At 33.3% G+C, this 26,242-nt stretch overlaps 1 protein-coding gene across 1 annotated transcript; it reads right to left on the bottom strand.

Annotated features, from left to right (window-relative positions):
- Nucleotides 1-6,885: 6,885 nt before the first annotated feature.
- Nucleotides 6,886-21,764, bottom strand: LOC115881431 (extensin-like; the record flags this gene model as incomplete). Its single annotated transcript, XM_030898904.1, has 3 exons — nucleotides 21,645-21,764; nucleotides 10,292-10,754; nucleotides 6,886-7,080 (listed from the first exon to the last, which is right to left on the bottom strand). Coding segments are annotated over exons 1-3 (778 nt in total), but the record flags the coding sequence as incomplete, so codon positions are not given.
- Between the last annotated feature and the right edge of the window lie 4,478 nt (nucleotides 21,765-26,242).

Below are 26,242 nucleotides of genomic sequence, written 5' to 3' on the forward strand. Positions count from 1 at the left end.
AAATATTAAGACCAAGACAGATTAGTGCAAGACGCAACACTAAGAAGAACTAGACATTCAAGGTTCATGCGTTTTTTGTGGTCTTGTGCATTTCCCGTATTTGTGGTCTTGTGCATTTCCCCCATATTACTACATATTTGGTATTATCCCAGCATTTATCGGTGTACTACTGCCGTATGATCGAAAAAAAAACGGCGTTCAGTTGGCTTGGAAATGACGATCGATGACATTCCCCATATAATTTTACATAGAGGGTGGCCCATCGAAAACGTTCCGCAAGGCATAACGGCCAGGGTATTTTTTTTCAAAAAATCCAAAAACACGTCAATTTTGTTTGTGAGGGGGGCAAATTTTGCCCCAAAAATGATTGCAACCCACTAAGCGGGGGTGTCATCCCCCAACTTTTTTCAAACGGGAAGGGGGGTCAAGTGGTGCCGCAATGAAAATAGCTTTCTATTCTCTATATTTCCCCGCTTCGTTTTTGAAAATCGGTCAAGTCATTGAGCAAATATAAAAGATTGAAATTTGAAAAGTTTATTTAAACATTTATCAGACTAAATGATAAGGATAAATTCCTTCGACCAATTTGTTGTTTTTTTTTCTTATTATTTCTAGATGTTTACGCATTTTTTCACTTGCCACAAGGTTGAATGATCAGGTGCGGTAGTTGCTAGAAAGCTGTTCTGTGACTTGTGCGTTGAAGTTCTTCTCAATATTGTTAAACTGACCCACAATAGAATTTCCAAAAATACCAGCCCACACGTTCAATTTCTGAGGGTTTTGTGTGTGCACCTCGTGAAAAACACTGGGGTTGTCCTCAGCCCAGTACCGACAGTTGTGCCGACTGAATTTTGTACGGATGGAGCTTGGTGTTTTTTTTTAATATCCTTTATGGACACTTCATGTATCCGTACCGTACGATTCACGCCGGTCTCATTGGCTAATTTTCTTGTACTCAGCGTACTATCCATGGCAACTTGGCCCAGTACGAATACCTCCATAGCTTCATTTACTACAGGATTTTCCCTCTGCCTCTTTTTATTCATAACGGAACCAGTTTCGCGAAATTTTGCTACTATCTCGGGAACGATACATTTATTATTTTTAAAATAAAGTTCTGCAATTCTGTAATAATAATAAATAAAATTCTGTAAATTTCAATCCTTCATATTTTCTCAATGACTCGACCGATTTTCAAAAACGAAGCGGGAAAGTATAGAGAATAGAAAGCCCTTTTCATTGCGGTACCACTTAACCCCCCTTCCCATTTGAAAAAAGTTGGGAGATGACACCCCCGCTTAGAGGGTTGAAGATTCTGCAATCATTTTTGGGACAAAAGTTTAAAACAACAAAATTGACGTGTTTTTGAATTTTCTGAAAAAAAATTACCCTGGCCGTTTGCCCTCACAAACAAAATTGACGTGTTTTTGAATTTTCTGAAAAAAAATTACCCTGGCCGTTATGCCTTGCGGAACGTTTTCGATGGGCCACCCTGTATAGAATGACAGCGATCTTCATTTCATAGCCATCGCAGGTGCCGTTTTTTTTTCGATCATATTGTAGAACCTAATATTGAAATTTTATCAGGCAAATATTGTATCTATCTTTAAAGTTTCATATGCTTTAATACTTGAAAAATATTTTAAAGGAAGATTTCTATGCAGGAATTGCCTCTAGTTAAATTCTATCAAAACAGTGCAATACTTGCAAGACTAGGAAGGAAGGACTTGCAAGACTGGACCAAAGGCTACTAAAATGCTTGGTCGCCTGCTAACACTAGGTGTCTTCAAACAGGTAAAAAGTGAAACATCAAAATGCTAAAAGATATATTAATATTCCTTGATTAAACTATGTTTTTTGCATTGTTATTAGGAACCTTAAATCTAGATTAGTTTATTGCTTTGTTTGATTTCTACAATATGAGACCGATATTTTTTCTTTATCGGTTTCCAAATAGAAGTCCAAAATCACTTTTGAGTTATTTTACTTCGAAAAATTGAAGGAAAATTATTTCTTTTTGCTTAAATTTTGAGAACCACTGGACCTTTTCTGGATTTTCTCTCCTGTCAATTTAATCTACTACCTAATATTGTCATATCGAAATTTTTCCATTCCAAATTTTCAATTTTTTGCAAAAAAAACATCATAGACGTGTTCCTGGGGTCGAACTATACTAGCCCTAAAAATATTTGTACTTATTAAAGACTAAACTAACCAACCAACCAACCTGTATACCGGGTGCGTCTCAAAAGTAGCTCACCCCCTATACCTTTTTTATTTTTTCAGATAAAAAAACGAGATTTGGTATGTTAGTAGGTGAGATAAATTAGGATTGATTGATGTATTCAATTATTTTCTGTCACTTTGATTTTTAAATGGTACTCTCGGTATTACTTATTTTACTCGATAGAAAATAACATTCTGAATAGAATGACATATCATATGTCAACTTTTAACATTCTTGCTTAATAAAAAATCGGATTTTAAATTTCAATCTAGAGTTTCTACAATTTTTAAGCAAGGAGCGTTGGAAAAATAGAGTTGATCGTCTAAAATAATGTTTTTAATGTCTTTGCCGGTTAAAAGATGCGTAAATCGTATTTTTATTTATATCTCATTTTTTTCAAATGGAATGAGGGTGGCTCATTAGCACATTTGGAAAAAGCATTTTTTTATGAATAATTTGATACTACACACTACACATTTTGTATTTCGAGGCTTATTGTCGTTATGAACCTCATGTTACAATTTCAAATAAACCATATATACGAAAATGTCAAAAGTTGAGATATGAAATGTCATTCTATTCAATATCATTTTCTATCGAATAAAGTAAAAAAATACCGAAAAGTGTCATTTAAAGATTAAAAAATTTGTAATTATATCCGTTAACACAGAAAATGACCGAAAACAATAAAATACATAGAAATCAATCCAATCTAATTCTGTCATATACTAACATACTGAAGCTCATTTTTAACTGAAAAAATAAAAAAGTTATAAATGAAGACACCCTGTATATAAATAAAAAGAAGTTTTAAACTGAATTCACATATTAGGTCTACCAAGTTTTCATATTTTATTTTTGTAACATTTAAAATACTAATAACTATTAAATAATTTTGTACTAATAACTGAGTATTAATATCTTTTAAACAATAATTATACTACTGTAGAATAAATTAAAACTAGAAAAAAAAATTATTTAAAATATTAAATTGAATATTTATAGCTTTGTTACTTCTCACATTTTTTTTCAATCAAATTTGTTATATTAAAAATCTAGTAACAAATGTATATGCAACAATCAAATACCTTCCTATAAATTCAGTTATATAAAAACTTTCTAATCAGCTGTAATATAAACAATACCCTGTGGATTTATCTATCAGTACAAACACTCTACAGATCGTAATCTCCATAGGACATATTTTATTAACCTTTTAATGGCAGGAATTTCCACATTGGTTTTCATTCACCCTTTGTAACAAAAGATCACGCTTTTTACACGACTTTTTTATAGTTCTCTTTAAAATTATCACCTGAAACAAATCGGGCGGCTATGAAAAAAAAACAAATGGATCTACCAAGATATCATACTTCATTTGTATTAATAACTATTAAATAATAATTATACTACAAGGGAAATTAAAATAACTTTGGTTGCACATCATAATACGACCACCAGCAAACTCCATAAGACGACGCATGGTGTCATTGATGACTTGCAACGAAGGTTGTTTTAATTTCCCTTAGTAAAAAAAAATAATTTATTTTAAACATTAATTTGAGACATTACAGTTTTATTAGTTCAAACATATTTTTGTTTACTCTAGTAACAAATACATACACACCACTCAAATATAAATTCAGTTATACAGTATTAACAAATTTATACGTTTCTAGCGTGTACCCGCGACTTCGATCGAGTCGAATTAATCATTTGTAATGGTGATGATAAAGCAAAGCAAGAATTTCCATTAACATACAAACTGGATAAAAATTTCTCACATTTATGTCAGCATGAGAAAAAACAATATGGCGATATTATTATATAACTTGGTAATATTTGATGGGTAGTTTCATCTCCTTGGAATTTGACTTCCGAAAAATCCGTTTGCCAAAAATACGCTTTTTACGTCAAGCAGTTTAAGCAGAATCGTGGTTAATCAATTACCCAACTTTTTGGAACACCCTGTATGATTTTTTAACAAATTTCAAAATATGTAAAAAAACAAAATAAATTATGCGTCTCCCAGCGTTTTCCCGAAAGACTAACCGTTTTTTAAATAACAAATATTGTAATATTTGAGGGCGTTTTTCACCTTCATGGAATTTGAGATTCGAGAAACCCCTCCTTATCGAACCTGTACACTCACAGTCAATCCGTTTGCCAAAAATCCGCTTTAAACGTCAAGCAGTTTAAGCAGAATCGTGATTACACAATGGTCATATTTTATGAAACGCCCTGTATAAATTTTTTAAAAATCTTAAAATATGTAAAAAAACAAATAAAATATACGTGTTTAAAAGTTTTTTTCGAAAAACTCACCGGTTTCTAAATAAAAATTATTCTAATATTTGAGGGGTGGTTTCACCCCCTTAAATCGAGTTTCGAAAAATCCCTTCTTATCGAACCTCTACACTCTAAAGTCAATCCGTTTTCCAAAAATCCGCTTTTTTACGTCATGCGCTTTAAGCAGGATAGTGATTAATCAATGACCAGATTTTTCGAAACACCCTGTATACATTTTTAAAAAATCTTAAAATATGTAAAAAACAAAATTAAATATACGCGTTCAAGCGTTTTTTCGGAAACTTGACCGTTTTTTAAATAAAAAATATTGTAATATTTGAGGGGTGGTTTCACCCCCTTGGAACTGGAATTTCGAATCGAAAATCCCGTCTTATCGAACCTCTACACCCTAGAATCAACCTGTATGCCAAAATTGAGCTTCTTACGTTGAGTGGTTTGAGCAGGATCGTGATTAATCAGTGAGTCAGTCACTTAAGGATTTTATATATTCGTATAGTAATTGTTGAGGGAAACGATTGAAAATATTTCGTAATATGGCAAAAAAGCTGCTAAAGTTGTCCATTATTTAGAGTTTCATTAATTCAGTTTGTTAAACTGTAAAAAAAGTGTTTAAAATAATAGACGTCGTTGCACTATACCTAATAGACAATGATTAAAAAATCTGCCATGATTTTTAAGTTTTTTTTTGTCGAAATTTAAAAATGTCAGCTTATAACTTACAGAATGTAGATAGCGTAGGAAGTGGCAACATTGCATTCCCTCGAACCAATGTCAAGAAAAATATAAAATTTTCAACATTTTTTTTTCGCAAAAAAAGTTACTGGCTTGTTTCTGGGATTCGAATTGCATTAACAGTTAAAATACTTGCACTTATTTCTAGGATACCCTGTATAAACACTTTCTATTCACCTGTAATATAAACAATACCTTGTAGATTTATCTCTCTATCAATACAAATACACTCTACAAATTGTAATCTCCATTGGACATACTTTATTAACCTTTTAATGGCAGGAATTTGCACATTAATTTTCATTCACCCTTTGTAACAAAAGATCATGCAAAGAGTTCACGCTTTTTACACGACTTTTTTACAGTTCTCTTTAAAATTATCACCTGAAACAAATGGGCGGCTATCTGTAATAACAATAATTACAGTAGATCATCACGTTTTTAAACATTACGACCTTAACCTTTCATAATCCGTTCAAGAAGATAGAATTCGTGTATTTGCGTGTACTATCATTATTCAGCAATTTTCTAAGTAAATATTATCAATTAAATCACGATTTATTATGGTTCGTTCTGGCAGAATGATATTTTGTATATCATCTTTAAGATTAACACTACTACTGAAATGATAACCTTCAACTTGTTTCGTCTAAGTCAATGGCACTTGATTGAGTAGTACAGTAGCTTTATTATATTTTTAGATTTTTTTGTGTAGATTGCAATGCCACTACCGATATTTTTCTTTCATCAATGAGATCTGTTGGTGTTTGGGGTAGTGAGTGAAGAGTTTTAATTAGTATATATGCGTTATTTTTGGCTCTTGCAGCTACTGTGGAATGGTCTGGAATTACCAGACCCAATTCTTAAGCTAGTAATCCACCAAACGAGCATTTTCATCAAACATGAACAAACATTTCCATATATTTGTAATCGTTCGCATACACTTTTTTCACCAAGTTGTCATTCGCCACCAATGTTAACTAGTTAAATTTTGACCGTTATTTCGACATCTGTAAAAAAACTATAATCTCGTTAATCATGTATGGCTGATCCCGCTGCATTAAGTAGCTGAAGAAATGCGAGATTTATTTGTTAAAACAGAGATTACCGATGAGGTAAATAAACGGCATCAAACATGGCAATAGGAGTGGGATGCATCCGAAAAGGGAAAGTAGACTAGAAAGTTAATCCACAACGTGGAAGACTTGACGTGTAGGAAACACGGGAGACGTGAACTATTACATTACATAGTTTCTTTCCGGTCATGGAGTCTTCATAGACTTCTTGCACAGAATAAAGAAAATACCAAAGGCGGCAACTACGACGACAAAATCTATGATGCCGAGCATACGTTGTTCTGCTGTCCAGGATAGAAAAGCGAAAGGTCTGCCTTATTGACGGATATAGGAGTATTCGCTTCTGATAACTTGATCATGAAAATGTCCAAAACCAGCGAAATCTGGAGAAAGGTAGGGGCATTTATGAAATAAATAATATTAGAGAAAGGAAAACAAGAAAAGGCAAGAAATTTGGAAGTATCCTAAAAATAAATGGGATAGTATATAGATAAAAAAGATAACATAGATACGATGTAAATCCCAAGAATACGTACGAACCTGAAGTAATGCCATACGGGGGTTCCGGAGAAGCGAAGAGAAGAGGAGGAGCTGACTCCTCGGAGGTGGGCTTTTTTAGTGGGTAATAATTTGACTCCCACACTATTTGGAGTTCGTCTCTATAATCGTCTCTCTCGACATGTGATGGATAGACCTCTTCCAAATTAGAAGATTTAATAGTCATACTATTCCACGCTGGACAAATAAGTTAAAGATGAATAATATAGAGAAGGAGCAAGGAACAAGATTCCTCCTTGATACATTATGGTATAGGGAGGTAAAAACGGTTCTGGTTCGTTTTAGATCGTTTTATTTTTCATAACCTTCTATCCTTTGGTGAACGGGTACCCAGAGTAAGAGGATTTTATTTTCTCTGCCTAATTTGTTCAGCTTCTCTAGGTATGCTTTGGCCAACTTCGAAGTGATGATTACTGAGCTGATCGCTATTAGTGCTGCTTGACTATCGGATAAGACGGTTATTTCCTGATTTTAATAGCTCCTCTTTAAGATAAATTCTACGCATCTTTCGATAGCGTAGATTTCTACCTGAAGGATGCTGGGGTAGGTGCCTATTGGTCCGGATTATTTAGTTTTCGACCCAAACGCTCCTATTCCTGTCCCTGTTTTGGTTTTGGAAGCATCAGTATACCACATTAAGGTATAATCTTTTATTTGATAACAACGTTACAAGCAAACGTTTCTCTCTTCCAATTCTTTTTATTACTCAATACCACAGCGATGAGTTTCTTAGAGTTGTACATTCTTGGTATGTCATCCACTGGGAGTTGAAGAAGTGGAATTTCCTTTTTGAGGGTGTTCCGAGCCCCTTACCTGAAAATTCTCCCAGTAGTTTCCGTCAATGACCATTTCAATGACCATTTTCAATGACCATAATTGTCGCATTAGCATATCTACCGACTACAATGTGCAGTGGTGTTAGGACTAGAATGACCTCCATTGTTGCTGTTGGGGATTGTCTCATGGCACCTGTGGTGCAGATACATACTAGTCACCGTAATTTGCACAGGTTTTGCCTTGCTGTACGTTGCTCTAGTTTTGTGTACCAAGCAACCGCTCTATATAGGTAATCATGGGTCTTACTATCATGGTATACATCCAGCGCAAAATGTTAGGGATCCAGCACCATATATTTCCGCCAGTCTTCTGCATATCTTGCCTTTGTGGCTTTGCTGGTAATGTACTTAATATGCTTGTTCCAGAGAAGTTTAGTGTACAGAGTTATTTCCAGATATTTGACTTCCCGTGATGGCAGTATTTCCTTTCCATCTAGATGGATTCTTTTCAAGTTTTTCAGACTTCGTTTTCTAGTGAATGGCACTACCGCGGTTTTGTCTGAGTTTATGCTCAGCCTGTGAGTCCTGCACCATATCTCAGTGATACGCAGTCCTCTTTGGATAATATCACACAGGGTCCTAGCGATCATGACTATGTCATCTGCATGGAGAAGGATTAAGTCTTCTCTGGTAATCGGAAATGGGGAGGAATGGTGGCTTGCGGGGACAGCGTCGCATCCTTGAAATAGTGCTTATCTTGAACTGATCGCAGATTAGAGACTACTCGCTATAACAGCTTTGTTATTAATTAAAAGATAACTATATATAAATACAATCGCTCCAAAATTAAAAGTTATTGTTAACGCAGCAATGCTATGATTATTTTGGATCTAATTTTCTCTTCTAATTAAAGAAAAGGGAGAATTTTGTACTTTTCTTTTTATTCTGAACATTTTTCATTATTAATAAATTGTACTGAAGCTGTGGTTGGTTCCTTGTGAAACATTGTTGAAATATTAGTATTTTAATAAAACACGCTTTTAGATGTATCAAAAAACTTTTAATGAGAGTAACTTTAACTCTACATATATGTTTCGCCTTGTTAGGCCTTTTTCAAGAGTTTTTTAAGAACTAATCGTCTAACTACACTGTAACTATATATATATATATATATATATATATATATATATATATATATATATATATATATATGCTATGGGGTGGGGGTGGGTTCAGAGAGTTTACAATAGGGGTAATAAAAAATGTGTTTAGAAATCCTTGTTGGTCGTTAACATTATTTTCGTTTTTAACAGATTTTAGTATGTCTAACTGTTCAAAGTAATTTAAGCGTCTACCTTTTGTTTCTCTGTGTAGTAAGTTAATTGAGTTTTCATTAATTTTGTGATTATTTACTATACAATGAGTTGCAAGACCAGAACTATGCTGGAGATTATTAAAATTCTTTACATGTTCTTTAATCCTTATATCTACATTTCTACCTGTTTGGCCTATGTACACGGCATCACAATCATTGCAATCCACCCTATATACACCCGACTTATTTTTGACATTAGTTTTGTCTTTATTATTTAATAAAATTTGACCTAAATTTCTTTTATTTACGTTAATAGTTTTACATCCTATTTTATTGAGATTATTTGATATTTTGTTAGTTAAATTAGGAATGTAGTTTAAAAGTCGATAATTGTTATTGTCTTTAGAATTAGCGGAATAAAAATGTTTCATTAATATTTTCTTTAGCATATTATCAATAAGGGAACACTTATATCCATTGTTGATGGCGATTTGTTTAATAATATTTAACTCTTTTTTAAAATTCTCTGGGCTCTAAACTAAACTATGAAAGGGTGACATTTTGATTTGCCAGGATTGGTGTGATTGACTATGTATTACAGTGTCGGTGGTAGTGGGTTTTCTGTAAATATCAAATTGTAATCTATTAGACTGTTTTATAATTAACATCAAGAAAATTGATTGAAGGTATAAATACCATCAATTTTCTTATTATCCCACTCAACGCTTCAAATATTTTTCATTATCCCACTCCAACGCTAAATATATAGCTTTTATATTTATATTCCTATATAATGTACATATATAGGATAATTACGAAATGAAAACAATTATTGCATTTTTTTTTTCAAAAAAGGACTCTGTCACAGAGATATAAAAATTATTACATTGTTTTACTTTCCACAATCTATCTTAGCTTGTTTTTAAACTGCTTTCCAATGACAGTTTAAAATCTGTGTCCACTGTAAAGACATTCGTGATGAACAATCACGCCCAGAACAGTAGAAAACAGGTTTGTTCCCACAAGCATCCAAACCGGTCTCAGAAACTTGTCAAATGTAATTGATCACACCAAGTCATAGATATGTCGTAAACAAAAAACACATAGATTACTAATTCGGTTAACTATTTTAGACAGTTTTCTGATGCTGTGGGAATGAACGTAACATCACTAAACCAGCATAATTACTGTATACACCGACAAATACTCTTGTTTGCAAATATTTGTGTGTGCGCGTGTGGTAAATTTCTGGCTTTAGATAAAACACAAAAATGACAATTAAAATACATAAACTTACATGGAGGTCTGTAAGGTGGTGACGTAACTGGAGGTCTGGTAGGTCTAAAAGGCGGTGACGTTGGTGGAGGTCTATACGGCGGCGGCGTTTGAGATGGAGGTCTGTACGGAGGCTGACTCGGTGGTGATGGAGGTAAATAAGACGGTCTTGAAGGTTGAGGAGGTGCGGGTGTAGGCTTGAAAGGCGTCACCGGAGCCGAAGGCCTGAAAGGACTAGGAGAAGGTCTATACGGTGGAGGTACTGTAGCTTGTGGAGGACGGGTGGGAGCCAGAGCGGGAGGACCGTAGGTAGGTCTAGGTGGAGAAGGTCGTTGGATAGGAGGCGTTGGTTGTCTAGGTGGTGGGAAACTGGGACCAGGAGGACGGGGATAGTTGTAACCTTCTTTGGGTGGTAAGTAGGCATTCTGACCAGGTGCTATAGCGGCGTATGTTACTGCTACCAGGCAGCAAAATACGGCTGGAACCTGCAAAGAAATAAAATCATCTTTAAGACATCCAAAAGTGAATTTATGTTGTCAAAATGACATGCTGCTGTAAAGTACCTTACGTTCAAAAACTTATATTGTACAATATTTAATTTACTTTAAATACTGAGAATTTTTTAGTATTTTTAATAACTTTGTTAATTTCTAATGAGTTAAAATATTTCTTTATATGAATATGGTTGTTATTCATATAAGATTTATCTCGTTAATTATCTGTTAACAAGGCATTACATTCGCTTGATCATGAGACACTGATCAAATGTTTAAAAAAAATTTTCTGGTCGAGAAGGCAATTATTTTCGTAAAATTACCCGAAATTGTACCCGCCCTATCCATTTAAAAAAAATGGCCTAATGACATATACAGGGTGAGTCTTAAATAAGTGCAAATATTTTCAGGGTTGGTTAATTAACAACCGAGTTATTTGAGTTTGAAAATTAAAAAAAAATATTTTTTTTAAAAATTGAAAGCCACCGGATTTTTTCTATAATAGCATCCGTTTTAGAGCCGTAACCATAGAGTAAAGCCTCTGGTAATATCAGAGATTAAGAAATTATACCGTGGGAAAATTTGCGGTGAACAGGCAGTTCTAAAAAGTTTTCGAAAAATATACAGGGAAATTTAAAAGAAAATGCACGATTTTTAACATTTTTTTGGCGAAAAAAAAACTCATCGACCGTTTCTGGGGTCGAAAAAATATTTGCATTTATTTAAGACTCACCCTGTATTAATAGTGGACATATATTAATAAACCTAATCCCAAACTGTAGTAAAAGTCATTATTCTTACAAATCCAGCATTTTTTCATAAGCTTTTTGAAAATATGTCTACTATTAATGTCTACTGACATCTTTTCAAATCCTTACTTAATCTTAATAAAATAGTATAATTAATAAACCAAGTTAAGATGCAACTACCCTATGATAAAAAAAATAAAAACGGCGTTCAGTTGGCTAGAAAATGACGATCGATGACATTTTCCATATAAATTTAAATAGGTATAAAATGACAGCGTTCTTCATTTCATAGCCATCGCTGACGCCGTTTTTTCTCGATCATAGGGTATACATTTCCTTGGAGAGATCAACAGTCGCATAGTACGCAAACCTTAATTTAGAATTTTCCAAATTCGCAATGTAGGTACCATACGATCGAAAAAATGGTGTCAAAGACGGCTTGTGCATTCTTCAAATTTTATTCAGTAATGAAATCTAATGATAAAGAATTTAATTTGCCTTTTTTAAGCAAAAAACGAACCCTAACCCTACCCAACCCGCTTATCCGAATTATTTTTGTCTTTTTTCTGTTTAAAAATTAAACATTAACTTTTATTTCAAGAAAAACGAGATACAAAACAATGATTCCACTCAATGATCACGTTTTTTTTTGTAAATTAACACTTCAAACATTTACTAAAACAGTTTTTGCTTATTATCTCGAAACAACATTTGTGGAATAAGACGGGTTTTGCAACTTAACGCCTCAAATGGCTGAAGGAAAATTTACCGAAAGCAAATCACTGGCAGGAAGTTTGCCCTAATGGGAAAAATTGTCCGAAAGATAATTCCCCTATGAATATTTCACCGAACCAGAAAGTTTTCCGAAAAATTGAATATTTTTCTAGAATATTGTTGGTTTGGTTTCGTTTGGTTCTTAGCAAAAATCGTGATTTCAGGGAATTTTTATTTCAGTCAGTTATAGTCTGTGATATATCTTTTCGGACAACTATCTTTTCCGGTAATTTTCTTTTTAGTCTATTGTTTTCGGGGAATTCTCCTTCAGTCAATTGTTTTCGGTCGATTTTCATAGATCTAATTATTTTTACAACAAATTTTGTAAATCTATAATAGTTTTCATTCCAATAATGGTGGTAATACCGTATGATCGAAAAAAACGGGCTTGGAAATGAACATCGATGAAATTCCCCATATAATTTTACATAAAAAATGACCGGGATCTTCATTTCATAGCCATCGCTGAAGCCGTTTTTTTTTCGATCATACGGTACTAATAAGAAAGTAATAATTCAATAATTGTGTTGATAAAATGGAATCAAAAGGCATATTTATTTTTATGTTTCACTGACTTAATACTGCATTCTAGGTATATTATTTGTGTAGAACACCTTAAAGCACAACTGCTCTTATGGGGTTATACAGGACGAGTCCTAAATAAGTGCAAATATTTTCAGGGTTGATAGATCTCGATAAAATAAACATATTTTCTCTTTACCGTTTTTGAAAGTTCAAAATAACCGTGTTATTTTACTTTGAAAATTAAAAAAATGTATTTTTTGCTTAAATTTTGACAACCACTAGATCTTTCATGGATTTTCTTTTTTTTTAATTTAATATATTACCTATGTTGTCATATTATCAAGATATTAAAATTTTTAACTAAAAAAACACGAAAAAAACCGTCATAGAAGTGTTTCTGGCGTCGAAATATTCTACTCTTAAAATATTTGCACTTATTTCAGACACACCCTATATAGAAGTAAATACAAGCTGTTTTAATATACCTACCGGGTGCGTTTCAAAAGTGGCTCACCTCTAGAACTTTTTTATTTTTTCAGATAAAAAAACGAAATTTGGTATTTTACTATATGACATAAATTGACGTACCTATTCAATTGTTTTCGGTCACTTCATGTTTCACCGGAAATGACTATAACTTTTGATTTTTGGTACTCTTGGCATTTTTTTACTTTTATTAAATTGAGATTTCATTAACATATTTGAAAAAGCATTTTTTACGAATAATTTGATACCACACACTTGGTATTTCGAGTCAAATTGTCGTTATGAACCGCATGTTATAATTTCAAATAAACCATATGTGAAAATGTCAAAAGTTGACATATGATATATCATTCTAGTCAGAGCTTTGAATAAGAAGACTCAGGAAGGAGCATATCAAAAATCTTAGGTACACCGCGATGGGCCTCAAATATGGCCGACTTAAATTCCGGTTTATCAGTGTTGTTCTAATTTTATTTAAAAAATGTAAAACTATGATGTAGGGTAGACGTGGGGTAGACTCAATAATTTGTTGTTTTATTTTACGTTGTGAATAAATGTTGGTAGTTATTAAAATTGTTATAAAAATATATAATTCTAATAAAAATAGATAAGTTATAATAAGTATTTATTACCACAAACATCCGATACGCTACTGAAGCAGGTAAGTCAAATTAACGTATCTAAATTCTTTGACATCTAATCTTTGACAAGTAATAAATAAAAGCTAAAATGCAAGAAAAATATATAATTTAGTTAATTTAAGTGAATTTCATAAATGATCGGTTTACTACACGTATGTATATTATAGTCACTTACTAGCGAAAAGTTGTTCCATTATTTCACTCAATTTTTGCGGAGATCTACCGCACGCTACACAACCAACTATTTTAGAGTCTTTTTCGATAAATCGCGATAGTGTCTCTGTTAATTTAAGTGCTGCCACAAATTCCATCTAGATTTACTACCTTTATACAACTATCAGTAGTAGAATAAATAATAAATAACATAAAATAAGCTCCGTAAAGACTGACAAATCCACAAAATTTCAAATCAAATTCAGATATGTCAAATGAATCGTCAAACAGAACTGTCAAGGATCCCCACCCTAGAGAGCTTTTATGGTGGCTTTTCCGCCCACCATGCATGAATACATGGATAGCATTATGCTCCTTCCTTAGTCTTCTTATTCAAAGGCACTACCCTTAACATTTAGATACTTCCCATACAGCACATCAAATCACATTTACGATGTGTTTACATTATTAGATGTAGACACAGGGTGACGCAATTCCCCCGATGTAAATATGCTACGTTTACACATTGTAGTTCAACACGTATGCACAAAGGGATAAGGGATACACAGTGTGCCGTAGGATACGTGCTTATGTATTACGTTTAAACTCTGTTTACACATTGCAGTTGTGACTACCGCGTGTATACATATGTATTTTGCTTCGTATATACATCTTGTGCTAGATAAAACTATTTCTTATGAACGAATTTAGGAAATAATACAAGTTTTGATGCCTAACTTTTCGTTCTCTTTAAGAATTATTTATTCAATGATCCCAATTATATCTTTTAACAACGAAAATTAGGAAGGCAAAACTTTGTATTTTTTCAAAAGAAAACACTGTAAAAAAGAGACAGAATTTGTATCAAAATGTATCAAAAATGTAAGTACATGAGTATAACAACATACTAAAATGGTAAACACTGGTATATCACCACGATTTGGTGGACCTCGTTTAGTCATTTTTCTCCTCTTCCCTTCAAGCAGTTGGTTTGTTAGCATACTCATTCATCAGGCACTCTGTTGGACTTTGCTGTATTTTTATTTCCAGATTAACAATCTCACCCTTAAATTTTATATGAAACTGATTATTGAATATTAAACATATCAGTATATTGATCCATCAATAACTTACCGAATATCAGTGTAAGAAGTTCTTTGAAGTGTTTAAATCTTTCTTTCTCTGGTCCATTTAGATTTTTATTATTTCCAAATTAAAAAAAATTATATTGCAGAGCTAACCTCTTTATCATTATACGAGAATATTTGGAGTTTTCATTCACTGGAGTCAAAATTTGGTAAATTGGGTATCGAGTACGGGAAGAGTCGCTACTATAATATTAATAATACACTTAGGAAGGTGTAACAAGGTAATTAAAAACTTGTGCTTACCTTTACATCTCTTTTAAACTACACACAAACAGAACATTTATATAGAGCTTCCGAATGATAAAACAATAATGGCTGCTACCACATACCACTGCTAGAAAGGAGAAAGGAGAGAGGACACATAAGATACACTTGGTCGGTGTATCTACGCTGAGGCTATTCGCGCGTGCGCACACCTTCATTTCATGCTAGTATGTAGACACAACAGTACACTATTACAAAGTGTCTATATAGATATTTATATTATGTGTATATATCACATTTTTACAAGGTGTGTACTATAAGCACAACTATAATACGAAGTATCACACATACATATGACTTATACATTGTATGTCTCATATACCGACGTCAGATTTCATCATTTTAGTAATTATTTGTTACGTTACAAAAAACTCTTTAGAATCCTGTGTGCATACGGTATACAACTAGTAAACACTGTATCACACAATTCTATCAATATAAACCTGCGTGTATCTCATATGTATATGTTAGAACTAGATGAACACTTAGGTTCACTTTAACATATTTTGTTTTTCATGTGTCTCCCTTGTAGAAACGTAATTTTATTTGGACGTGCTGTATGGGTTATTTTCGTTTTTTTTTGACATTTAGATGTATGAAAATTTGAGTGAATATAAATTTAAGTTATAAAATTATTTAATAAATATGGAACTCTACAGCTTAACAGAATTTTTTTATATATACAGGGTGGCGCCTCTCATACGCCGCGGAATCTCCAAGGAGAACGGTAGTTTATATCGAAATGAAATTTTGGCAGCATATGTAGGTTAACTGAAAGCGTTTTGTAAAAATGTATAGAATTATACAGGGTGTCCCCAAAAAAAGTTACACATCAAAGTTGTATTTTTTCTAATGGAACACCCTATATATTAATTGATTTTCGGATTTTAGGGAAAAAATAAAGGTGAGTTTTATTAAAGAAGCCTATACCTAAAATCTAAGGATTTTGACATATTTCACATTTTGTGAAAATAAAGAGTAAATTTTAAATTTCGATAACAGCTACCTAAATTTTAGTTGACCTTGTATAGCCTGATATTTAATTACAGTAACCATTGTATGTTAAACCAAATTGAAATTTAACCCGAAAAGTTATACAGGGTGAGACAACATTAATATGGAACATTAGTACATTTAAAAGCAAATTACTCCTTTATTTTAAATGGAACACCCAGTATATTTTTCCGGTGTTCAATGGGGAATTTATATATCTTCAAAATATTATTAAGGTTGCCTACCCCTCAGACAAAGATTTTCCCAGATATTTTAATTTTTATGATTTTGCGTCAGTAAATCTTTATTATTTGAAAAAATCTAGGTGGCTATGTGATATAGCTTTTATTAATTTAACAAACATTAAAGATTGTGGAGTAAAATACTAAAGGGTAATAAAAAAATACACGTTTAAAACATATTTTAATTATTACACAATTAAAATTGAATTGAATACACTCTCACCGAAGTTTGCACATTTTTACCCAGCTTTGGGACGAATATAAAGTTCAAAAGAAAAAACTTAGAAATTCTATTAAAAAAGCTAAAAAAGATTGTTGGAAAACAATTTGTGATACCCTTGACTGTGATATATTTGGAAATGGATACAAAATTTTAATGAAGAAATTACATGGATTCAAAACAAATCCGAAACTCACTATGAGTTTTACGGAGAAGGTAGTCAGTAATTTATTTCCAAAACACAATACTGTGATATTTAGCTGTGATATTAGTAATAAGATTATTAGTTTTCGCCAAGAAGAACTAAAAGAAGCCTGTGATAAGATTAAAAATAACAAATCCCCTGGACCTGGAAAAGTGAGCAGTATTAAAAATTATAACAGAATTAAACCCTAAGTATAATTAAACCCTTTGTATACAATCAAATGGCTTATCAATTAAAGTTTCCTATTGATTGGAAGAAAGCTAAACTTATTTTATTGCCGAAAAGAAATAAAGAAATTCATGATCCAACAGCATACAGACCCATTAGTTTACTGGACGTACAGGGAAAACTATACGAACATTTGATATTGGGAAAGCTAAAAGAAGAACTCTCGCAGCCCGATAAAAGTCTCTCCGAAAAGCAGTACCTACGGCTTTAGGAAGGGTCGACAAACTGTTGATGCCATACGTCGTGAGGTACTTAGAATTGCGGATGATGCGGCAAACTTTGCTCCCCAGAACCGAAGAATCTGTGCAGTCATCACGCTTGATGTGTAAAATGCACTTAACAGCGCCTCGTGGCAACACATTTTAGAGGCATTAGATAGAAGAGGCATAGAGAAGAATTTGATCAATCTCATAGCATAATATCTTTCAAATCGGTCAATACAGATCGAAGCGGCGAATACTATGAAAACGCTAACTATTAATAGTGGTGTACCGCAAGGCTCAGTTTTGGGTCCTACATTGTGGAACATTTTATATGATGACTTGCTTAAAGTAGAAATGCCTGAAGGCGTTACATTAATAGGGTTTGCAGATGATGTGGCTATGGTAGCAGTGGCCAAAAATGAATGCATATTAATGGATATTGTTAACACCTCGCTGCTGAGAATGTGCAAATGGCTGCTTAGCAGAAACTTGAGGTTGGCCCCGCAGAAGACGGAAGCCGTTCTTTTAACTACAAAAAGAAAGCTGTCTCCTATAATATTTCAGATAACAGACACTATAGTTATGCCAAAGCGAGCTATTGTATATAGCATATATAGCATATAAATAAAACCATAGAAAAGGTCGAGAACACCACACGTTTATTAACTCGACTTTTACCAAATATCGGAGGACCAAGATCATCTAGAAGGCGAGTTCTCATGGGTGCGATGCACTCACAAATTCTATGTGCGGCTCCAGCGTGGCACAAGGTGACGGAAAACAAAAGACTGGTACAAAAGCTAGGTAGAATTCAGAGAACTGCCTGCATCCGAGTTGCATGTGCGTATCGTTCAATATCTAGAGAAGCCGTAAATGTAATATCGAAAATTATATACATAGAACTGCAAATAACAGAAAGACTTGAAGTTTATGAGGGTATTGCAAAAGAAGCCCGAAAGAACCAAATGAGACGCTGGCAGCAAAAATGGGACAACGGAAAATACGGACGCTCGACGCACAAGCTGATCCCAGATATTGAGACGTGGATGAATTCAAAGGGTGAAGTGGACTACTTTTTGACTCAAGCACTTTGAGGACACGGGTGTTTTAGACAGTATCTCTTTCAACGGAAGAGGTCCAATACTAATCTTTGCAAATACTGCGGCGCAGTAGATGACGTTGAACATACCCTGTACGACTGTTCCAGGTGGAGTCAACAAAGATATCGATTCCAAATACTTACAGGACTTACATTTAATAGCTGTAATATGATGGAAAGTTTAACAAAGGGCATAGAATCATGGGAAAGTGCATATAGGACGGTCAGAGACATAATTGAGACTAAAGAAAAAGAACATCTTCTTTAGACAGCCTAATGCACTGAAGAAATGCGAGAGCGGTTACCGGTGCATTGAAGGCAAAACGAGGGGAGAAGGGTTTTTTTAGTCGGTAAGAATCCAACACTACCCAGCTATGGGTGTCTTATGGAAGATTTTTTCCCTCCTCATCGAAAAAAAAAGTGCTTTGATTAACGTTTGACTAAGGATTCAGCATTTGCCATAAAATAGCGAGGAATTTGTTACAAAACCATATAAATTATATATCACTGTAATCACAAAACTTCAATCTATTTCCGTATCATAACGGAATTTTAAATTATGTCCTTATTTTCAAGAAAATTTAGTCTAAACATAAAGAATATTTTGTTGATGTTTGACCATCAAAATCTTAAAAATAAAGAATTTTTCTAAAAATGTGCTACAATACGGATGTAGTATAATCCTTTATCTTTAATTTTCTTCTTCATTTGTGTAAAAATACCTAGCCAGTTTGACATAAATCGTTAAATGCCGAACGCTTATTTTGCTACTTTTTCGGATTAGTGAAATGGACTCTTAAGACTATTAATAATTAGTAAATTTTCTAATAATTAGCATATCGTAAGATATTAATTTATTTTTAATATTTTTTACTGCCACAAATGAAAATTATTGTCTAACTTATACCTCAGACTGAGTCTTTACTCATCATTAATATAATTTTTTTTAATATTAATTGAATATTAAAAAATTATTAAAATAGTTATTTATTCAACAATAATAAATAACTAATTTTGATCTGATTAGATTGAAACTGTGCATAGTGCGAACTTAAATATATTTAGTTTTCAGAAAGTTATTTCATATAAATCGCCGCGATTATGAGTTTACTGCCTGTGGCCAGTCCTTTTACAGTCAGGAGAATGATGTTCGTGAAGAGGCAGACTCAATTACAACTGACAGTTTATTGGTTACTTACGGTTTTAACATTTACTATAAATATCGAAGGCGTGTTTAAGTACAACTGCTTGTCGTGTGCTCTTGTAACAGAAGATGTACTTGCTGATTTACTAAAGTGGTATTTGTCTTGGAGGTTTTATAATAGTTAATAAAATACAAAGATTCGTATCAGTCGAATTATCGTTGATCGTCTACAACTTTTACAATATAATTTGAACCTTGGGACATACAAAATAACTTTTTCTACTGACCGATTTATTGATGGTAAAATTAAAAAACAACTTTAATTTCTCTAACTGTAAAAAAAACATAAATTCAAAAGTTTTGCATCTCCCTGAATGACGGCTAATAACGAACATAGAGAGCTGGCCTCTGTGGAGCCGTCTCAAATACTGGCTTTTGTCAAAGCCCTGAGACTGTATGATGAGTTATAGGTAAAAATTATAACTCAAGAAAGGTGAACACACAATAGATCTGTAAGGTCGCTGTTATTAACCCCCATCCTAAACATTCTACATTTAAATCACCCTGAATCTTCGAAAATAAAGTCCCTTTCGATAAGACTAAACTAGAGACTAATTAATTGATAATTTTTATTAAAAATACTTCACTTGTTTGTTTTTTACTTTATTTTAATAATAATAATTTCTTTCAAACATCAAAGAGTATTCTTATAAAAAGTAAAGCAAAATAATTTTCAATGTAATTTTCATTGAAAATTAAACTTTGAATCTCTAATACGAGTAAAGGGTATTTTTACTAGATGAAGTAATCAAAGCTTGGAGATGCCTACCCATGCTGTGGATGTAGAGAGACTGATAGTTGATAATCCTTGTAGACTTTTGGGTAAATTTCTACGTGCTGCAACTGCCCTATAAAGCTTGTCCCTGTGGCGTTCATGTCTGGAGATAAGATATTATTTCAGGATACTTATTTACACTTCTTCTAGGAGATGTGAGACCTTGTCTTTGCTGGGGAAGCTCCTAGTCAGGTGCTAGGGTTAATTCTCTCTCTGGTACTTTGGGTGGGCCTAAAGAGCATCTCACTGTCTTCTCCCTGGCCATTCATAACGATGACGGATATGACTACCCTGTCCGTCATACCATCTCTACTGTCTGTGGTCATCTATCACAGGTAGAGAGTGTTGGAGGGCCTTGGCTTAACCGCCCGGACCAAGAGAATATAACCTAGATAGAATCCCTAGCTACTATTGGTCCCAACCTTAGGGTATCAGGTACACATTGTATTCTCGTCTCCTTTACTTCTACATGCGGAGCTTTGTAGAAGTGGTCCGACAAACTCTTGCGGTGTAGCACCAGCTTTGCCACAAACCCAATGTAAGGACATCGAGTTGGCGAGTCATCAACTCGAGGGGGGAGGGCCATTGTCAGGTTATCACATATAATAGGAATTGACTTAAAATCCAAGGAGGCAATAAAGAAAGAGAGATATATCCTCTATTATAGATCCGGAACAAGGGTACCTCAGTCGGAGACAAGCTCTTTGACTGTGAACGGCCCAGAGGGCTAAACCCCAACCGTGGAAGGGTATATACCCGCGTAGGAGATAGATGTCTACTCCTCGATGGATAAACAGTCGTTCTCAGAAGAGAATGGGAAATATCCTGTCTCCTCTACAACAGGAAAATTCCCATGTATGATGAGTTATAGACTGTTTGATGAGTTATAACTCAAGAAAGGGGAACACAAAAGATCATTAAGATCGAGGTGATTAATCCCCTTTCCAGTCATTCTACATTCTACTCATTTACAGCTCTGGTGCGATGAGGTCTGGCGTTATCGTCTATAACAACCATAAAAGTATCCCCAACAGCTGCTCGCCGCAGCTTTACGTGAAGATAAAGAATATCTCTGATATGTCTGTCACCCATCACTGTCCCGTCAACATGGATTAATTCTGTGCTAATGATCAACCTGTACCACTTTGGAAATCACTGGTTTAAATAAATAAAAAAATATGCTCGCCTATAACAATATATCCTTGCAGTATGAAATATCTAAAAAAGCTTTGTCAATAAAGCAATAAATGATACAATGCCGAAGACACATTCCAACGTTGTTCCGGGATGAGTTCAGGTTTCAATTATGTATAAATAAATTATTGGTTATCGGCCGTTTTATCGCAACCGGCAATTATTATTTTACGCGCGAACATCGCGAATTTGATAAGGAGCTATTATTTATTAACATTTCTATTGGTGGGCGGGTAGAGGAAAATTGATGAAGAAGCATCTGCTGTTTAGTAGAAAGACGAATACTGTAATCGACGTCGTATGGCAGGTGTTGTTTGTTTTCAAATATCCACTGAAGCACTGAAGTATCAAATTATTAAATTTTCTATAAACGTATTACATTAATATCTAACTGTGTCTAAAACTTTTAGATGCATAGAAAAAATGTGATTCTTATTATCTATATTATATACCGGGTCAAATTTTGAACGAGATGAGATTTTAGCTTCCCTCTTAATTTTACAGCGAAGTCGTACATAAGTTTTTTAAAGGTCTGCCTATTCTGAATACACATGCAAAATTTGAAAATTTTCGGATAAGCCGATTTTAAGTAATTTACGAAAAACTTCCTCTATTTTTAAATTAAAACTGAACAGGTAACAATGACAAATCAGGCACATGCCAACGTATCTTAAGTTGTCATCTCATAATTTTGTCATTGTCAGATTGTATTTCTTTAGCGTTAGCCATAGACAAATAAATAAAAAGAGACTGGCAAATTAAATGGCAAAGAGAGGGACAACGTTCCCGTAGCGCAACTCAAAACGCAAAATTTCGTTCTGTTTGTTGATCTGCGCATTGCGTCTATTGGCCCAAATATCTCATTCTAATATAACAAGAGAGAAAGAAGCAGCCATATAAAACGTAATTTCTAAATAGAAATTAGAACAATCGCCTTTCGTTTTCGTCATCATGACAACTAAAATGACAACATCATGACAATTCGTCATATTTGTTAATTTTCTTTTGGTGATTTATCTTTTTAACTCTCCATTTTATTGACTTATGAATATGGATAGAGAACAAATTCCTTTGTTTCCATATAGGTATTATATTTTGTTACTTATAATTTTAGGTTATACTATTTGTTATTTTATTTGCTGCAGGAACCAGTATCATCTATTTTTTATATGTATTGGTGCCCCCTTTCTCTGATAGATATGTTAAAGACACCCGGTAAGATAAAAGTAAGTAGTTATATTTTTCATCTTATTAAGAAAAAAGTAGAAGTAGTATCAAAAATATTTCGAACTTAATATAACAAATTATTACAATTAATTTGTTTCATTTTTTGGGTAGGTAGTTTATAGCTGGTTTATAGTAACCAGAAACTTTATTAATATACCTATTTTACTTTTGTTTTAGGATTAAAACTGAACTTGAAAATAGTTCAAGATCATGATTCTCGTAAAGTCTTCTTTGCTTGGATATTCACTTTGTTATTGCAATTAGGCAGTTTTTTCGAAAATGAGATTTTTAACGCCCTTTAAAAAAATTGGCCGATCGTTTCCTGCAACAGTCAGTTCTTCTGCATTTAAAATTGTTAGGTGGGTGGAATAAACAGTGTTATTTTTTGTTATTACATTATAAAAAGTTTATTTATTTTTATGTATAAATAAATATGTTAATAAAACAGTACAATTTTTGCTTTTTTTTATTATTTCCCTTATAATAGTAGTATTCTTTCGTTCTGAAAGAAACAGCAAATTTTCACTTACACTGATTTATTCCCTACACCACGTTTCCTTTACGTGGTATAGGTAATAAATCAGTTTAAGTGAAAATTTTCAGTTTCAGAATGAAAGAATACTACTAATAATGGCTTATTTAAATTTTCCGCAAGCCAGAATGTGCGATAATGTCTTACGATACGTTTTATACCTATCTCTTTTTTTTTCATATAAAGCACACATAATAAAGAAAGATAGCAATAAAGACGTAAGTCCTGCCATGGTCCTGCTAATTGGTTTGAAAATTGTTATTCTGAGTTGCGCTACGGGAACGCGGTCCCACTCTTTACCATGGGATTTGTCAGTCTCTTTTTATTTGTTTGTCTATGGCGTTATCCCACAGTTACATTGGACGCGGGTCCGTGCGTTGTTTTAAACGTGCGAGCTCTGACGGAGCATTACATTAGCTGCGCGTTCATGGTGTCCTGTGTGTCGAATTTGTCAAAACGGACGCCACTACTTTGATGCTGTCTGAGGATTTAATGTTAAAATAACTACTTATAAACAGAAGAAAATGTTAGGTAAATGATTTATATGCAAGAAAATGAATTTGTAAAATATTTGGTGAATTAAAACAGCAATCGGTCAATTTTTTTGAATATTTTAGAATGTTTCCAGCAACATTAATATATCTAAAATAAAAATAAACCTGGAATTCAAAAATATTAAAATTTTTCGGGAATGTATTGGGCCCAGAGATATAAAAATTCGAACACTTGGACGTGCACGTATTAGAAAAACAAACCAGTTTGTTTTCATCCGACCAACGGAAATTGACGTACGTGCACGGACGCGCAAACTCCGATGTAGAGATAGGCAAAAGTAACCGGTTTTTTGAATAACCGGTATTTTCCTCTAAAATAACCGGTTATTTAAAGGTAGTTCTTTTTCACCAGTTAACCTAATAACCTTGCATTACGTTCAATAACCTATAGCCGGTTATTTTTTAAAAAATCGTAAATTTCGAAGAAGCGAACGGCACGGATCTTCCAGATATTATGACGATAACGGGAAATCCCGCTCCCGTTCCCAAAACGAAAATATATGACAAACATCAAATGTCAAAAATTAAATCTGGGCATCAGGCGAACCCTGATGATAGTAATCAAAACAACGGCCGAATGGCCCTGACAGGTCAGGCCGTAAAACAAAGTACTAATGCCACAGACTACTACTAGCCACCAGCTAGCCAAGTGATACGAACTTAACTTCAAATAGATTCTCTAAATTCTATATTTAAATTTTAACCGACTTTAACGGATTTTCAACGGTTCTTCAAAAGTTTTCCATGGTTTCGCCCAGTTTCACCCACTTTTCACCGTAAATATATTTTATTTGTAGTTTGAAGTCTCTCTTGAAGCTTAGACTAAAGAATACAAAATTGAAGTTCAAGTAATGAATGAAGATAATCAATGAAGATAATCTTTCATTATGTATAATAAGTAATGAATGAAGATAATATTTGATTATCTATTCATTCAGTCTCCTTATTTTTCTTTGGTATTTGATTAAAATAACTTGGTTGTAGATTGTAGAACTTGTGAGTTATGTGGTTTATTTGAACGTTAAGTAATTACTAGTTTTAATATCATATCCATGTCTACTCAAAAAAGTGAGGTTAGCATTTTTATTTAAATTCATTTTGTACATATACATACTTACATTGCTGTCTATTTAATCATGCAGTTTAACTAAGTTTTATTATCTAAATTTGAAGTAGACCTATATGGAGTGTAGAGGTAGAAGTAAACCTAGGAGAAATTAAATGTTGTTTTGTTAGGTTAGGTTATTTGAATAACCAGTTAATTTGTGTCGGTTAATTTTGTCAAGTTATTATTTTTTAAAGATAATTCCGATTTAACCTATAACCGTTTTTTACCAATAACCGCCCATCTCTGCTCCGATGCAATGTAACCGCCTGCGTAGATACCATTTGTTTGTTTTTTGCTGCGTGCACGTCCGAGCACGTACGACCAAAAAAACGTACGGACACGCATCCAATGTAACCACGGGCTTAGGCTTTTGCCTTAAATATTCTATTCAGAATGTACCAGTTTTAAATTACAAAAATGCATTTCGAGGACACTAATCATAGGTACTATAACGTAGTAGTGCAGACAGCACAACAATTTACATACTATACATGTTCTAGTTTAAAAGGTGTTTAAAATAAAATAAAAATTAATGTTTACTAATAACGATTTAAATTATTCCTAACGCCAGTAACTAAAAAAACACGTAATTATCATAAAGAGAATATTTACATATATTTATCAACCGGTCTATACTTCGATTCTGGGTAGGTGGCGTTGAATTGATGAGGAAGCCCATGTTAAAAGACAAATATTTTTGTGGATGTCACATGGCAGGTAATAATTTCCAATAGCCGGATAATGTACATCGACAGGATTTACTGGTAGGTAATATAAAAGATAATAGCTCGGATAACGCCTTATGCAAATTTTATTCATTTAAAACTTTACTTGAAATCATAATTTTGCTACAAACACTAACTTTACTGTAAAATATATGTTTCTTTCTATTCAGTTATATTAGGCCAATCAATCTGGAGGTTGAGGTGGAAAAATTTAGTAACCAACCGATCTC

This window comes from Sitophilus oryzae, unplaced genomic scaffold (genome assembly GCF_002938485.1).
Source record: "Sitophilus oryzae breed Bouriz unplaced genomic scaffold, Soryzae_2.0 scaffold_1720_pilon_pilon, whole genome shotgun sequence".
Taxonomy (NCBI): domain Eukaryota; kingdom Metazoa; phylum Arthropoda; class Insecta; order Coleoptera; family Curculionidae; genus Sitophilus; species Sitophilus oryzae.